Genomic DNA, 14981 nt, shown 5'->3' with positions numbered 1-14981 from the left:
TGGTTCTATAAACTTAAGGTATATAAACTTTATATGTATAGAAAATACTATATATAAAAAAATATTTGAATTTAAATTTAAATTTAAATCGAATATATAAATTTGAATCGGATATATAAACTTTTGACTTATAAACTTTGGGTCTATAGACTTGAGGTGTATAAACTTTAGATGTATAGAAAATACTATATATAAAAAATATTTGAATTCAAATTCAAATTTGAATAGGATATATAAACTTTTAACTTATAAATTTTGGGTTTCTAAACTTGATGTGTAAATTTGAGGTGTACAAATTTTAAATGCATAAATTTACTAAAATAGGAAAATAATGCGGTGCCAAAAAAAGAAAACCATGAGGAGGGGTGATCGCTCGGGGCGATCGATCGCCCATTAGGAATCTCGCGTCCAAAGCTGCGTTTGGGTTCGGGAAATAGAGGAGATAATACAAAGTAGTTCATACAAAATTTTGAATGTTTGAATCCCTGGTAATTTGTGGTGAACGAAGTAAAAAAGGAAAGAAAACGTTTCAAACTCTAAAGGACAGAATGGGTGTTCCAAAGACAGCAAACCCAACCGAGCCAAATTATAAGTAAGAATTTTATTTTAAAAGTAAAGTAAATTCATTTTTCAAATTTTATAATGATTAATAATTAATTAATCATTCGCTAATGACATTTTCTAATCTGACCCGAGTTGCTCAAACGAATGGGAATACGACTTTGGTTGCAAAACGAATGAAGACCTAGCCAATTTTTCTTTTTATTTTTGCAATGACCAATGTTTGCCATTACCGAAAAAAATGGCAAGGCTATGTATGGCAATGAACCAGCATGCCTTAATTCTCAAAAGTAATGCAGCAGGAACAGACAGGAAAATGAAATGCATGTGATGAGCACCAGTTTTATATTTTTGACAGTCCAATTAAGCTAAATAAACACCACATTACGTGCTGTGAACATATAGGACATGACAGGAGATTGGTGTCTCGGTTACAATTAGGGGAAGCAGGGATGAGGCATCAATGATAAAGGAGAGAACAGTATAAAAATAGCTTTTTTTCCCCATCTGATGCAAAGTTTCAGGAAGAACAACACTGCGATGCAAAGCCATTCTTGTCATCCTGCAGACCTGCAGGTCGCCTTGCGCATGCATTCTCCCACTGTTAGTCGCAACCAAAGATTCAGCAACGAACAGCATGCACGAATCCAGGGTTTCAGTCTTGCAAACCTGTCAGCAACAAACGCTTGTTCAGAACACTCTTGTTTTTTTTTCTTGAGAGAAACATATTTTCAACCAATTGGGAAAATTATGGTCCCAGAAGGACAGAACTACTTGTGCTAAGCAATTGTAGATTGATTTTCTAGCCACTGTTCATACTACTATCACTAAAGTAAATAGCTCTGCATTTGACTTTCAGATTGTACATCTGCTTTGTTATCTTAGCTAGCAGCTTTGTAAAACAATAATTAATGAACTTGAAGATTGCTGACATGGATAAGATCATCCCACTTCATGGATCATTTTGAATATGAAAGTTCCTCAAACTATGGTTTAATAAAGAGCATTCATGGTTCTAATGGCATTTAAAAGAAGGGTTAATTGGATCCATGCCACTGCAACTTTGCTAAATTTAAAAAATACCACTACTATTCATCATATCGGCTACATGCCACTGAAAATTTATAAAATTGGAACCATGCCACTGCCGTTCCTTTTTCCATCTCCTATCTCACGCCGTCTCGTTTCCCCCGTCAGATGTGGCGTCATATCACGTTATTTCCCTCTTCTTTCTTCCTGCGAACTCGGCGGCCACAGCGAGCGCTCGAGGGCTGAGGAGGTCAGAGAGGAAGACGTACGGCGACGCCCGCGGGGGAGTGGAGGAGGGAGCGGAGGAGGTCGCGGAGGTGCGGGAGCGCGCGGCGGCTTCCTGGTCGGCCTCCGCATCCGCCGGGAGCTTCAACGGCCTCCCATCCGCCGGCCGACCATTCGTTCCTCTTCTTCGGCGAGGAGGCCGACGCCGCCGGCTGCCTCCTCCCCCGGGCTTGCTCCTCGTGCTCCACCGCGGCAAGAGAGCGTCGAGGAGTGGAAGTCGCGGCCGACGGCCAACGCCAGCCGTAAGCCACCTTCGAGCTCGCCGGAGACAACGACGACGATGGCGACGAGGAGGGAGTTCCTCCCCCTGGAGATCCACGACGATGACGAGGACGGTGACTTCCTGGTCGCCGACATCCACCCACCCCCGTCGCGCCGCAGCTGCTACGTGCCCGGCCGGCGCAACGTGGCGTCGCCACCGTCGCACATGGCGACGCCGCCGTGCTCGACGATGAGCTCGGTCTCGGGAGCTGCCGCCGCCGCCGTCCTCGACGATGCAGGTGCACGACCTTGCCCTCATGGCCGTCAGAGTTATAGGTCGCCGGGGAGCCGAGCGGCCGCTGGTGCCGGAGGAGAGCTCGAACGGCCATGTGTAGATGAAGCTCTCGCTGGAGCCGAACAGCCGCCATGGCTGGAAGGCGATGCCGAGCAACGCAGTGACCAGCGCCACCTTGGCGAACGTGAACTTCCGCGGGCTCAAGCTGACGAGCGCGTTTGCCGGCACCACCACGTTGGCGGGAATGTTGGTCGTGATGGTCCAAGTACTTCTCGAGCTTGCTGATGCCCTCCATGCCGTGCATGATGACGCCGAGCTGCGCGGCCCAGAAAGCGAGGAAGCACGCGAACTCCAGCGGCGCAGCCCCAGGCCTGGCACTGGCGCGAGCAGCGGCTGGTACGACTTGAGCCTGGACGGCAGGAGGAGGAACACGGCGCGGCCACCGATCCAGGATTCGATGCCGAACCACCCGCAACCGATGAGCACGCTGATGACCGCCAGCAAGTGCGTGCTGCGCACCCCGAACGCCGTACGCGCGAGCACCAGGAACGGCAGCCCGTGCGCGCCTCCTCCTCCACCGCCACCATCGCGCCGACCTCCTCGCAACCTCCCTCGCGTCAACCTCCAGCGGCCATGGATAGATGGACGATGGAACAAAGGAGGAAGGGGATGAGGACGGGATGAGGATGGCGTGAGAGAGGTGGATGGAAAAAGGGACGGCAGTGGCATTGTTCCAATTTTAGAAATTTTCAGTGGCATGTAGCCGATATGACGAATAGTGGTGGTATTTTTTTGATTTGGCAAAGTTACAGTGGCATGGATCTAATTAACCCTTAAAAGAATGCAATAAGAGTGGCAACTGATTAGGTAGAGTCGGTCCAGGGATCATGAATACTGCATAACACAACCATGTAAACAAATGAGAATAAGTATAATTAGTAATGTCTACCAAGCTTTTTTTTAGACAATAGGCAAATTTCATTACCTGGCCCTTTGAAGAAAGCCAAAACATAACAAGGTCTTATACAAAAGAAACGAAAACTAAACAACAGGGACAACTAGCTACTGAAAACAGGTAAAAAAAGGATGGGGATTCCAGCTAACCAGTTCAGGACCCGTTCTCTACACAGGGAGGCAACATCAAAAGCAGTATCAGGCTATCAGCGCCCCATAACCCAACCCTTAAACAGACCATAAACAAACAACTTCTATATTCCCAGATCATCAACCAAGCTTTTCAGACATGAAAGTAACTATAGTATAGTTTCCAACAAATGTTAGTTAATTCTTTTGGAGCTACTAGGAGTAATATCAGTTATCACATATGGAGCAAGCCACATATATTCATGAGTTGAATACAAAAGGCTTAAGCATGTAACAGTTTGACATACACAATCTACTGTTGAACATTAGTCATTCTAGATATCCAACCATGAAAAGTGATATTGGCATTCAGAATGAAGAAATGTGCTGACAACGAATGGACATAAAAAATGTCTGGATATTCTTCGGTTTGTATATTCATAATGAAGATACCTATATATTTATCTTGACCAGTAGTCAATAAAAAGTCAGGCTTTGCAGTTTCAATTCAGTAAATATAAACAAAGTTATACTTTGCAAGACAGCAAAAGAGAAAATGTAAAATATGATCACCTGATTCAAGTTCCTGATTACTACTCCTCTGGTACTTCCTCAGAATCAGACAGAGGTAGAAGGGTACCAATTCCAATGACATGTCCGTTCAGGCATACAAAATACTCCACAGAATCCTCGTAAGCACCAAGCCTGGCAGAAGAACTCCCCGGCGACATATTTGCTTCCAACATGCTCCACAGCTTAGCCTTACAGTAGGGACATGACTCGCTTGGATGGAACCTTGCCCGCTTCTCAATCAACATCTTCTTAACCTTTGAGGTGGCGAACGACATGAAGATACCACGGAAGAAACCCAAGTCACCTTCATCCCCTTGATCAAGATGCTCGCATGGATCTGAGACATATAAGACATCATTCCTACACTGCTGGGGCAGGAAACTCTTGCCCGCGGTCCTCGAAAAGCGTGTCCTGAACACAAAGTGCCCAGGGACATGAATGTTGTTAAAGAGGCCCCCTTTTGTGCAGCCATTGCAGTAGATGAGAAGCTTCCCGAGCGCCTTCCAGTTCCCGTCGACAATGTGACTGCCACCCGAATGCAAATCCAGCATCATCTTCGGCGCCCTGGCGTGGCAGAACTCCTTCCAGAGCACCTGCTTCGCGACCTCGTCGAACCACTTGCACACGCACGAGAGCACGGCGATCAGCCTGGGGTTCCAGTTCATGTGACGAAAGACCAGGAACAGCGCGTCCTCGCTGAGGTGTCCCTTGATGCAAACGCAGCTCGCCGAGTGCATGCACCGGTGCTGCTTCACCACCAGCACCATTTCCGGCAACCGAATCACTCCAGCTACAATGCTCACCTCCTCATACTCCCTTCAGTCCTGCATCACATTGGCATTTCAGTTACATGCAGAGCAATCGGTTACCAACATCGCAACAAATCAATAAAAATGGTCAAGCCTTTCATACAGATAGATCAGGTACTAAACTATACCCAATCATTTTGGACAGTTCTAACGATCTAAACTAAACCACGCATGTGGGATTCACCATAACCCCCAATTTTTTCAGAAAGAAACAAAAACTGATTTTAGTACTGTGCCACGCAACGAAGAAATCCGAATCAAACTAAGCCGGGATGGATCTCCACGCTACCACCACGCCGCCGGCTCATGAAGCGGAGGGAGAGAGCTGAGAGAGAAGAAGGAATACCTCCGGTGCCGAACCGCCAACGGCGGCGGCGGAACGAGCGAGGCCGGCCGCGCCGCGCCGCCCCCCTCCCAAAACCTGTTCACACCGGCCCGCGGCGCGCGCGCGCGCGCGCGGGAGGAAGGGCGGGAGTCGGGAAGGAGTGGAGGCTGCCCGAACCGTGCGTGCCGGAGCGGCCAAGCTCGCCGGCCGCCGCGCGAGGAGGAGGAGGAGAGGCGGAGCGGGGAGGAACCAGCCGAGCCACCGCCGGGGGAGAGAGGAAGCGAGGCGAGGGGAGATAGAGAGAGGGGAAGGAGACGACAGATGGAAGGGGAACGGGGGCATTTTGGTCATCGCCATTTTCCTCACTTTGTTTAGAGCAGGGCTATATCTATATTTCTAGTTGTTTAACATATTAAGATTTGAAAAAAATAAAATACTATAATGTCTTTATCAAATAATTTATTGTTGAAAATGGAAAGGTCGTTGAGGGGTAGAAGAAAAAGAATTTAAATAAGATGTGAGTGATAGGATAAGTAGTATTTTAGAGTGACAAGTATTGTTAGACAAAATTTGAATGGCAACGGATAAAGTAGTTTGGATTGCTACTTTACCAAAATTTGCCCTACCAAGAGAGTAGCAAAGCAAACATCTCTATTAAACACTATCTTTGCCCATGAACTTGTCTCTTATGAGCATATTTTTGTTTCAAACCAGTTCATTTTTAACTTTACCCTATCAAAGTTTTGGTAGTATCAAAATTTGATCAAGATTTGGCGCTATCAATATTTTTGTAGAGCATCAATTCAAACAGGTGCTATGTCACATTCAATCTTAGGTTTATATTTTTGAAAGAGAGAGTAATTAAAAATTCTTATAAATATCAATCCCTCCAATCAAAATTTGTTTTATGTTTGGTACCACAAAATTCCACATATTAATATTTTGTTTAAAAAATAATAACAAATAAATGGTTTTAGGTAGACTTGCCTCGAAAAGAGGTACATAATATTACAAACTTAGGAGTATATTTTATTAATTTATTTTAATATAAAATTTATCAAATCATATACTCGATGTTAAAGATTTGTTTATGATGGAGGGAGTGCTTCAAACAAATATTTATATTTGATTTATTCACTTGGTTCTTATGGAAAATTGAAATGTAGTAACATTGTTTTGTAAAAGTTTATGAGATTCTTTTTGTGTTTATATCATTTTTTTCTTTTATTTGTTCGATTAAAATTTAAAAATTCATGTCTAAATCCATCTTTCCTCCCACCAGTGCTAGACAGGAATAAATACTACTCCAAAATTAATTCGTTTCAAATGCCAAAATTAATAATTGCTTAAACTCCAGATATTGAAAATACAAACATTTATTAGTGGAATAGCGAGGCAGAGGACTCAGGGATTACGAGATTACCCCTGGGCCAGTCGGCGACTAGTAGTCGGCGAGATGAGGTCGAGCGGGGGCCACCTCAGGATATTTATGAGTTTGTTTAACTACAGCTTGTTAAATTAAATAGAGTAAAAGTAAATGGCAGGCAAGATCGTACGGCCCAATGTTTATTGCTGATGCATCTCTTCCATCTCTCTGGTTTATGGCGATAGCGACATGTACTAGGCATTTTTTTGGCATGGACTAAGGTAGTATCCACCTGGTGTATTATAATACGAAATTAATACAATATAAGAAAAATACTCCTACAACCAGGCTACCAACTTGGTTGATGCCTCTTCAACTTGTACAGACGTTTTATTTATTTATTTTTTATAACAAGGGTTGTGTAGACATGTACTCCATACCATTTACTTTTAACTTTTACCACTCGTCCTTTTTTTTCAAAAAAAAATGTAGTATAAACTTGGAACCATAGCCTCGTTAATAACAAATTAAATATGTAAAAGTTATTACATTGATTAAAGTTGAAACATTGATGCTTAATAGTGACAGAAAAATGAGTACGGATGGAGTACGCTCATGTAATATTTTTACAAAGTTAGTTTAATTTCTTTTAAAAATATTTTAGAATTCTTCAAGTTGATCAAGTTTATAGTCCTAAATGTGGTCAAACTTGTTCAGAACTTTTAGAATCCTATCTCAAACTTCTTTCAGGTCAAACAAGTTTGTAGAAGAACAAATTTCATTAAATCCATTGTATATTTGTTTTGTCAAAAATGTCATTATTACCTTCATCTCAGAATAAGTTTATTTTTGGTTCCTCCCGTTTGTTCAAAAATAAGTTAGCCAAATCTTATAATTTTATTTAGTATGTAACTGAGGAAGTATGGTAATTAATTAGACAGATATATAGTTATATATGCATGTCTATAACAATAGTAGTGGTAATATGGTAATATAGTAATCGGTTCTGTATCTACCTATACCATTATTATCTAAAAAAGAAATCTACCTATACCATTAAAAAAAATAAAGAAAATAAATCCACGAGTGATCCACGGGAGCATGGTATATCCGTATATCTGGAGATGCGCCGGCCACGGGCAGCAACTTGCTCCGATCCCACTTGGCCACTTGAGCGTCTCACCTTGCCAACTTGGCAACTTGCAAAGGGAGGCGCGCCCCTCCTGTCGATATCTTTCGTGCAGCCGAAAGCCATGTCAGGCCCATAAATCCGGGCCCACATAGCGCGGTGTCTGCCCGCAGCCCAGGCCCACGTACGGGCGTGGGCCCGATCGGCCCTGTGAAATGTACTGTGCATAATAATTAACTTGATCGATCATATTAAATGGAACATTTTTTTTTCTTGTTGTTATTATTAACACATTGGCAATACTACAAGTAAATTTGTTCATTATAGTACCAGCATTTATTTATGGAGCTAAGGCAAGAGATGGGGAAAAAAACCCAGAAATTCTGGAACCGCTCAGAGTATTTGAATAACCAAAAAATAACCCTCTAGCTCTGTTATTGTGAACAATCCGAGAGAGAAAACATGACATTAAATCGCTAAGAGAGTTGAGTTCTGAGTGCAGTGTCTCACATCGCGGTAAAAGGCAGTAGTTAAACTCTAAAAATTATCAACTGGGGTTCTAGCGAACGGAGAGAAAGCTGCATCGATCCTTTCTTATATGTCAGCATCCAAAACAACATCTTAGTTTTTGCATCAACTTCCAAATTTGGGTAGCAAGCAATGTGACTGAAATAGTAATGTCATCTGTTAAGATAATGCGATAGCTTGATACTCTGATAGATCATAGTCCTGTCAAAAAATTCTGTTCTGAAGTCATCATCTTGAGGCACCATGATGGTCAAGCAGCCTGATAGTTCCTCTCCGTAAAAAGCCTTCGTCAAGAAAAAGTAATCAGGAGGGCAACAGCTCAGATTACCATGTGCAAACATTAGAAAAATGGTACTACCTCCGGTTTTTAATAGATGACGCCGTTGACTTTTTCTCACATGTTTGACCATTCGTCTTATTCAAAAATTTTATGCAAATGTATAAGATATAAATCACACTTGAAGTATTATGAGTGATATAACAACTCATAACAAAATAAATTATAATTACGTAAATTTTTTTGAATAAGACGAATGGTCAAACATGTGAGAAAAAAATCAACGGCGTCATCAATTAAAAAACGGAGGGAGTACCTGAAAGCATTCAAAAGAGGATATTTAGAACCCATGAAAAAATGATTTAACAAACACATGCTATGTTAAATGGATACCAATCTGACAAAGATGAGTTAAGAGAGAAGTTGAGCAGTCAAAGGGAAACCACAAAAGAATGCATATTCCACACCATCTCTATCAACTTGGTTTAGAGAAGACTACAATCAATAGGCGAATAGCCAATATTTTTTGAGGAATACAAATATACAATAACAAAACACTGGGAACTACAAAAGAAATTGTAGGTGGCATCCTTCCAGCATTTGATAATAATGCTGATACGATAATATGACAGCAAAAGGAAAACTATAAGGAATATGAAAGAGCTTACCAGCTGCTCTGTCAAAAATGATATGCCAGAGCCAGAAACTCCAATTGCCAAAGCAAATCTCTTTGAATGAATACCTAGGTTGTGTATATTTCTCCTTCAGTAACTATAATGATAGTTGTCAAAGTTTGGCCATGAAGTTTCCTGCCTTTCTTTTGGCATATTCGTGAACTATGCCAGCTGTGCTCTGTCTGTGGCGCAAATAAAACTCCGCAAGCAATATTCTACTTTCTTCAGGCAAGAGATCACCATGATGACCCTATCATTAAAAAAAAAAAAACTTCTGGTAAGATAGTATTCGTTATACATTTTTTACAAAGAACTTTTAAGCAGAATATGCACTTGGCAGTGCCCTTGTTTGAAGGAATATTTGGACAGAATGAACAGAGAAGTGAATTTATAAAGACACATTTCTTAAAAGAAAGTAAGTTCAGACCATTCCAAAATCCATCAGTGAGCTGAAACTGAAACTAACAAGTGATGATTCAAGCCATTTGGATATATTAACTGCAAATCGTCAGGATAAAAAACTGACAAAATGCTTCACTGGTTGTTATACATTTCCATAATTTATATATGAGTTTGGAGACAAGTTCAACCCACTAGCAGAAACTGAATTTGGTGTTTATTCTTCCTGCTGGTATATTTAGTAGTAATGCTTGAGACACTTACGATGCGGGAAATTCGATCACAGACAGCATGGTGCATAAGGATTCCAGCTGCAACAGATACATTAAAAGAATCCACCATGCCTTTCATAGGAACACTGCAGTGCAAGTCTGACAACTTTAAAGCATCATCACTTATGCCCCTGCCATAGAAGTAGAATGGCTAGTTAATATACAAGTAGCTCCACAAGTATACTGAAAAATAAATTCCCCTAAGTTAGTGTGATATACTGAGTACTCTCTTTACTTTCCAAGGTATAAATCCATATAAATTTCACAGTGGACTATTTGGAACTTCTGTAGTAAAAACAAACATGGCATTTCTAGTTTGTAATAGGAAAACTTCTAAGCAAACCATTTTGTACAACATACATCAAGATGATTAAGCAGATTTCTTGCAAGAGGAGATGTCAGATTAGTTACCCCAAAGTGATTAAAAAAGATGTAGAAAAGTAATGATAAAGTACAACATACATGAAGTAGAAAAGAGGACATCGTATCTGATCATTCCATTTAAATACTTTTGAGACTCATTATAACATGATTGCAAGAGAAGATGTGCATCTGGAGAAGAGGAAGAGCCCTACATAAGTTCATTGCCCACAACAATAGCGGTAGGTTGCGACCAATCCATGTCGTACACACAAACCTACAGATCCATTACGAGCATAGTTATTCCTTGAACTGTATTACTTAGATCAGTAAATGATAAAGCATCTTTCAATGCAATACAGAGCGGAAAAAAAGTATATTGAGAAAATGACAGTGTAGTATTACATTGTTGCAAAATCCCACAAAAGGCTGAAGTTACCAATTCACTAAAGAATGTGTATTTGGGACAGATAAATATATCTTTCATTCTAACCTAAACGGTCACTAATATACTCTCAAATAGGAGATGACAATAATCATTCTGCAATCAGTGATCAACAACATTGGTGGTGGCAACGACCACACACCAATCTATTTCAAGGCTTTTCTAGCCTAATTTTACAACAAATGTTTTTATCTTGTCTATGTAAGTCACTGAAAATGTTCTTACTTGAAAAGAAAAAAAAAGAGTTGTCTTTCACTGCGGATAACAAATGACAATGCATGTAATGATCACAATCACTCTTTTTTGGCTTACTGTTCAAAATACGAGCGAAAACTAAAAAGGTGAGCAACAACAAATTACCGAATCATTTCCCAAATAAGTAGTTGCAATGCGATAACCACGCTTTTTTAAAGCATCAAAGCATTCTGCAGTTGAGCTCCATAATTCGATATCAAGCCATTTCTCAGCACCCATGCTCACATGCCTATTGTCTCTATACCTGCAATAGTTAAGAAGTATATTCATTCAATGGTCTTGCAAGTTGAGAAATATATACAAATTTTAAAGGATGCAATACGTATATAATTTCATTCAGATAATCAGATATCAGAATTTATGTATAAAAAAACTAATAAGAAAGAAAAATGTTCTGTGTTCTTCAGTACCAATCCAGTGGTCTAATTAGGAAAAAATTTAGCATAAGGAATCACTCTCTTTGTGTTGGATATTAGAACTACATGACTAGATGAGGGATCATTTCCTTCCGGTCAGTATTTCTGCCATTTTTGTACAAACTACTGAATGGACAAATAAAATGCACAGGTCACAAAAAATATTTCTCATTTATTTTGCACCTCAATGAAAAAAAGAATAATACCATGCAGTATTGAGGTAATCAGGTATTGCAGATTCAGTGTATTAGAATATTATTAGATGCAAACTGGCAAACTGTATGCTGAAATTAGATGGTTGAGCATTATCAGAAGTTCACAACAACAATTTCTTCATGGGATCAAACTAAAACCATCCATCCAAATAGATTAGTATAATTCTCATTCTCTACAACTATTCATAGTTCCCTACTTGGCTACTTCGCTCAACCAAACCGAGCAATAGCAATGTCTGTCATGAAGAGTAAGTTAAACATTTTGGTTTCACCTCTGCACCTTTTGTTGTTGTCGCAGGAGATGACGTGCACGGACTGCACGCCTAGCGCGTCGGCGGACCGGAACGCCGCGGAGACGTTCCCGAAGTCAGAGAGCCCCTCCACGACGAGGCAAACGGAGTAGCTCCGGTTCTCGACGGCGCGGCGGATCCGCTCCCGCCGCGCCTCCATGATGTGCGGCTCCAGCACCTCCAGCACCTCCCGGCTAGTCAGCTCCACGCCCCCCGCCGCCCGGAACGCGTCCAGGTAAGGGAACCACCTCCGCCCCGCCCCGCCGGGGGGGAAGTCCCCGTCCGCGCGACGCTGCAGCTTCATGAGCCGGTCGATCCGGCCCCTTCCCGCGGAGGAGGAGGAGGAGGAGGCGGGGGGCTTCGTAACGAGGAGCTGCTCCACGGTGTCGACCCCGTCGGCGGCGTCGCCGTCACTGGCGGCGGCGGCGGCGGTGGAGAGAGGGGAGGCGCGGATGCGAGATGGAGGCGGAGGAGGGGGCCTGGGGCGGGGGATGGAGGCGAAGGCGGAGGCGAGGGAGGAGACGGAGAGCGTCCTGGAAGCCATAGCTGCGGCGGAGGCGGCTCGCCGGCGTTCGTCTCCTGTAAGAACTGGACTGTGGGGAGGAGGAGAGCAAGTCGCCGCCGCCGCCGCCGCCGCGCTCACCGCTGCTGCTGCTGTCCAAATTCCAACTGCTAGTGAGTAGTGACCGCTCGATAGGCTGGAGTGTCTCGCGCTCATCAGAACGGGCTGGGCTGGCAAGTTTAGCTGCGGCACATTACGGCCCAGGCCCATACTGCGACGAGATGCAGCGGGGTGTGCACGGAGCCCTTGGAGTGGTTGGTGAACTGGTGATCGGGCCGTGCGGCCACCTACCTGGACTGGACAGACTATCAGAGTCTCCAGCTCCTCAATTGCCGCTGGCCGCTGCTAGCTTTCCTTTCTCTTTTCCTGCATAATAAAAAAGTTGTGTAACAAGTCACCATTTTCAGCAACACTCAGCAAATTACCACTAAAATTTCCAAAGAGCTTTATTCACACCAGAAATTCAGAAACAACACCATCTCCCGAGTGGCCAAAATAGTTGGAGAAGGTTAAGATAGTGAGTAATGTGGATATATCGACAGCGCCCCTTCTGCGAATTATATATGTGCTAGACTGTTGAGAACGTCAATTCCAAATCTAGTTTCAAGAAGATACATTGCAAAGACAAGCCATGAATCACCCTTCAAGGTCGCTTCAACAGATCTGCTTCAACAGATCTGGCATCTTCTCCCTTTCATGGTCTTCTTCCCTTCTGTTGGAGGCGTGAAATTGGAATCGATGGATTGGATTTTAGGCTGTGGAGAGAAGTGCAAAAGCTATACGCATGGAGGCGGCAGTGGATCTCAGGGTGGAGAGATGATGGTGCCCCCGCCGGCGGCTGTGCGACGGGAAGAGGATGGCTCGATGTATCCCTAGACAGGGGGGGGGGTCAGCGGCTCCCCAAGTTTTCGGCTTGGTTTGTTGTTTTGAGTCTTTCAACACATCGGCTCAACTCTAAAGAAGGCTTGGATGCATGCGTCAGCTGTCTACGCGGTGTCGCACATGAGGCATGGTGCGACACTGCTGCAAGAATTTTTTTCCTCGTCCAAGTCTGCTTTGTCGACGAGGACAAGATCTGCTGCCGCCTGCCAGTGCAGAGCCTCCTACCGCCCCCCCCCCCCCCCGCATCGCCGACATCGAAAACCAGTCAGGGAAGAGTGGATGACTTCTGGTTCAACATCAACACAGTGGCCTACTTCGAGGCGGTGAGGATTGTTTGCATGAAGAAATCCTTTTATAAGCCCAAGGTATACATCCTTTATATAAGTTGTTGGGTTTGTAATAAGTGAAATATTAATCACGTTAACAAATCGTTGTTGAATACTGAGTTAAATAAACAAAAAATGAACAATGAATCTCTTTAATTTATGGTCTTGTTATACAAAAATATTACAATAAACAAACAAAATCTGTCAACCTTTAGGTTGAGATGACATGAAACAGTTGGGTTGATCTTATTTTGGATTCTGTTTGGTTAGAGAAACTAGAGGCCAAATCATATAGGGCTAGAAGTCAGACCGGTCAATGCAAAACCAAGCAACAACAATACATTTTTCTCGATTACACATGGTTATCTCGTGTTAATATTTCGCAGTTTTGGATCGATTAGATACAGGTAGTATTTTTTTGGGTTAATTGGATTCATGCCAGTATAAATTTGCTTGTTTTGAAATTTACCATTACCATTCAGTTAATTGAAAATATGCCACTTTTGTTTGTTTGTAATTGTAATGATGCCATTGATCTATATATTTTACATACACTTGACAGAAATGCCCCCGTCTTCAACCTCCTTCTCTTCCCCGTAGAGCAGCAGGAGCATTCTTTCTCACTCGCTCTCGGCAAGCAGGAGCTCGGCGTCCCTCTCACCAGCGTCGGGCATTGCTCCGGGACTCCGCTTGCTCCCCTCACTCCGGCGGCGGTTCTTGGCAGATCGGACATGCGGATATCCGGCCGCGTCCAGGCAAGGGGGGTAGGCGGGGGGTCACGGATCCGGTGACGATAGAGGCGAGGGGCTAGGATTCGGCGGTGTTCATCGCCCCGTCTCTCTCCTCTAGCAATCAATGGTGCACGAGACCACTCCCGACGGTAGCGGTGAGCTCGTCACAACAGCAGCAAGGTCTCGGAGACGGCGGGTACTGCAACGGCGGCACGTCAGAGAGCTGATCCTACAGAGACAACGAGCTGTGTAGCGGCAAGCAAATCTGGCTGCGAGCTGTAGCAACAAGCTCGTCGTGAAGGTATGGATCCATACGGGACCAACAGCGGCAACAACAGTAGAAACGACATGGGAGGAGGAGGAAGAAGAGTGAACAACGCCTTGGACTGGCTCAGCCCCAGTGGCGACGGCTGCGCACGCCCTGACCCTGCCGCCGTCGCTTCTCTTTTGGTGCCTATCAGTGAACCCTGCCGTGGAATCGCTATGAGCTGGACCACCGTGGAACCATGGACGAGCAGCAACACAAGAGAAGAGGCGAGACGACCTCAAGCTCTACCTGCTGCATATTGAGGGAGGAAGAGACAGAGAGAGAAGATGAACAAGAGGGAAAGGAGCTGAGGAAGGAAGAAGACAAGGGCATATTGGTCCATACGAGAATACATTACACAAAAGGATGTATAACATGGCATGGTT

At 43.6% G+C, this 14981-nt stretch overlaps 2 protein-coding genes across 4 annotated transcripts; both read right to left on the bottom strand.

The window, feature by feature from the left end:
* Window positions 1-878: 878 nt before the first annotated feature.
* LOC4343802 (EID1-like F-box protein 2) lies at window positions 879-5477 on the bottom strand. The gene is made up of 3 exons (XM_015791571.2): window positions 5183-5477; window positions 4028-4851; window positions 879-1230 (listed from the first exon to the last, which is right to left on the bottom strand). The coding sequence occupies exon 2, from the start codon at window positions 4792-4794 to the stop codon at window positions 4048-4050; it is 747 nt and encodes a 248-aa protein (XP_015647057.1). The 5' UTR covers window positions 4795-4851; window positions 5183-5477; the 3' UTR covers window positions 879-1230; window positions 4028-4047.
* Window positions 5478-8063: 2586 nt separating this feature from the next.
* Window positions 8064-12499, bottom strand: LOC4343801 (uncharacterized). 3 transcript variants are annotated; one of them, XR_001547227.2, is made up of 6 exons: window positions 11778-12499; window positions 10972-11110; window positions 10382-10443; window positions 9799-9937; window positions 9130-9385; window positions 8064-8468 (listed from the first exon to the last, which is right to left on the bottom strand). XR_001547227.2 is itself a non-coding variant. In XM_015789546.3 (5 exons), the coding sequence occupies exons 1-5, from the start codon at window positions 12329-12331 to the stop codon at window positions 9248-9250; spliced, it is 1032 nt and encodes a 343-aa protein (XP_015645032.1). In that variant the 5' UTR covers window positions 12332-12499; the 3' UTR covers window positions 8902-9247. The 3 variants fall into 3 exon arrangements, 1 of the variants encoding a protein (XP_015645032.1); XR_010742786.1 differs by lacking the exon at window positions 8064-8468 and adding an exon at window positions 8755-8777; XM_015789546.3 differs by lacking the exon at window positions 8064-8468 and having other exon boundaries at window positions 8902-9385.
* Window positions 12500-14981: the final 2482 nt, after the last annotated feature.

The sequence above is a fragment of the Oryza sativa genome, chromosome 7 (genome assembly GCF_034140825.1).
Source record: "Oryza sativa Japonica Group chromosome 7, ASM3414082v1".
Taxonomy (NCBI): Eukaryota; Viridiplantae; Streptophyta; class Magnoliopsida; order Poales; family Poaceae; genus Oryza; species Oryza sativa.
Note: the sequence above shows the minus strand (reverse complement) of the source record. Positions and strands in the feature narration are given on the sequence as shown.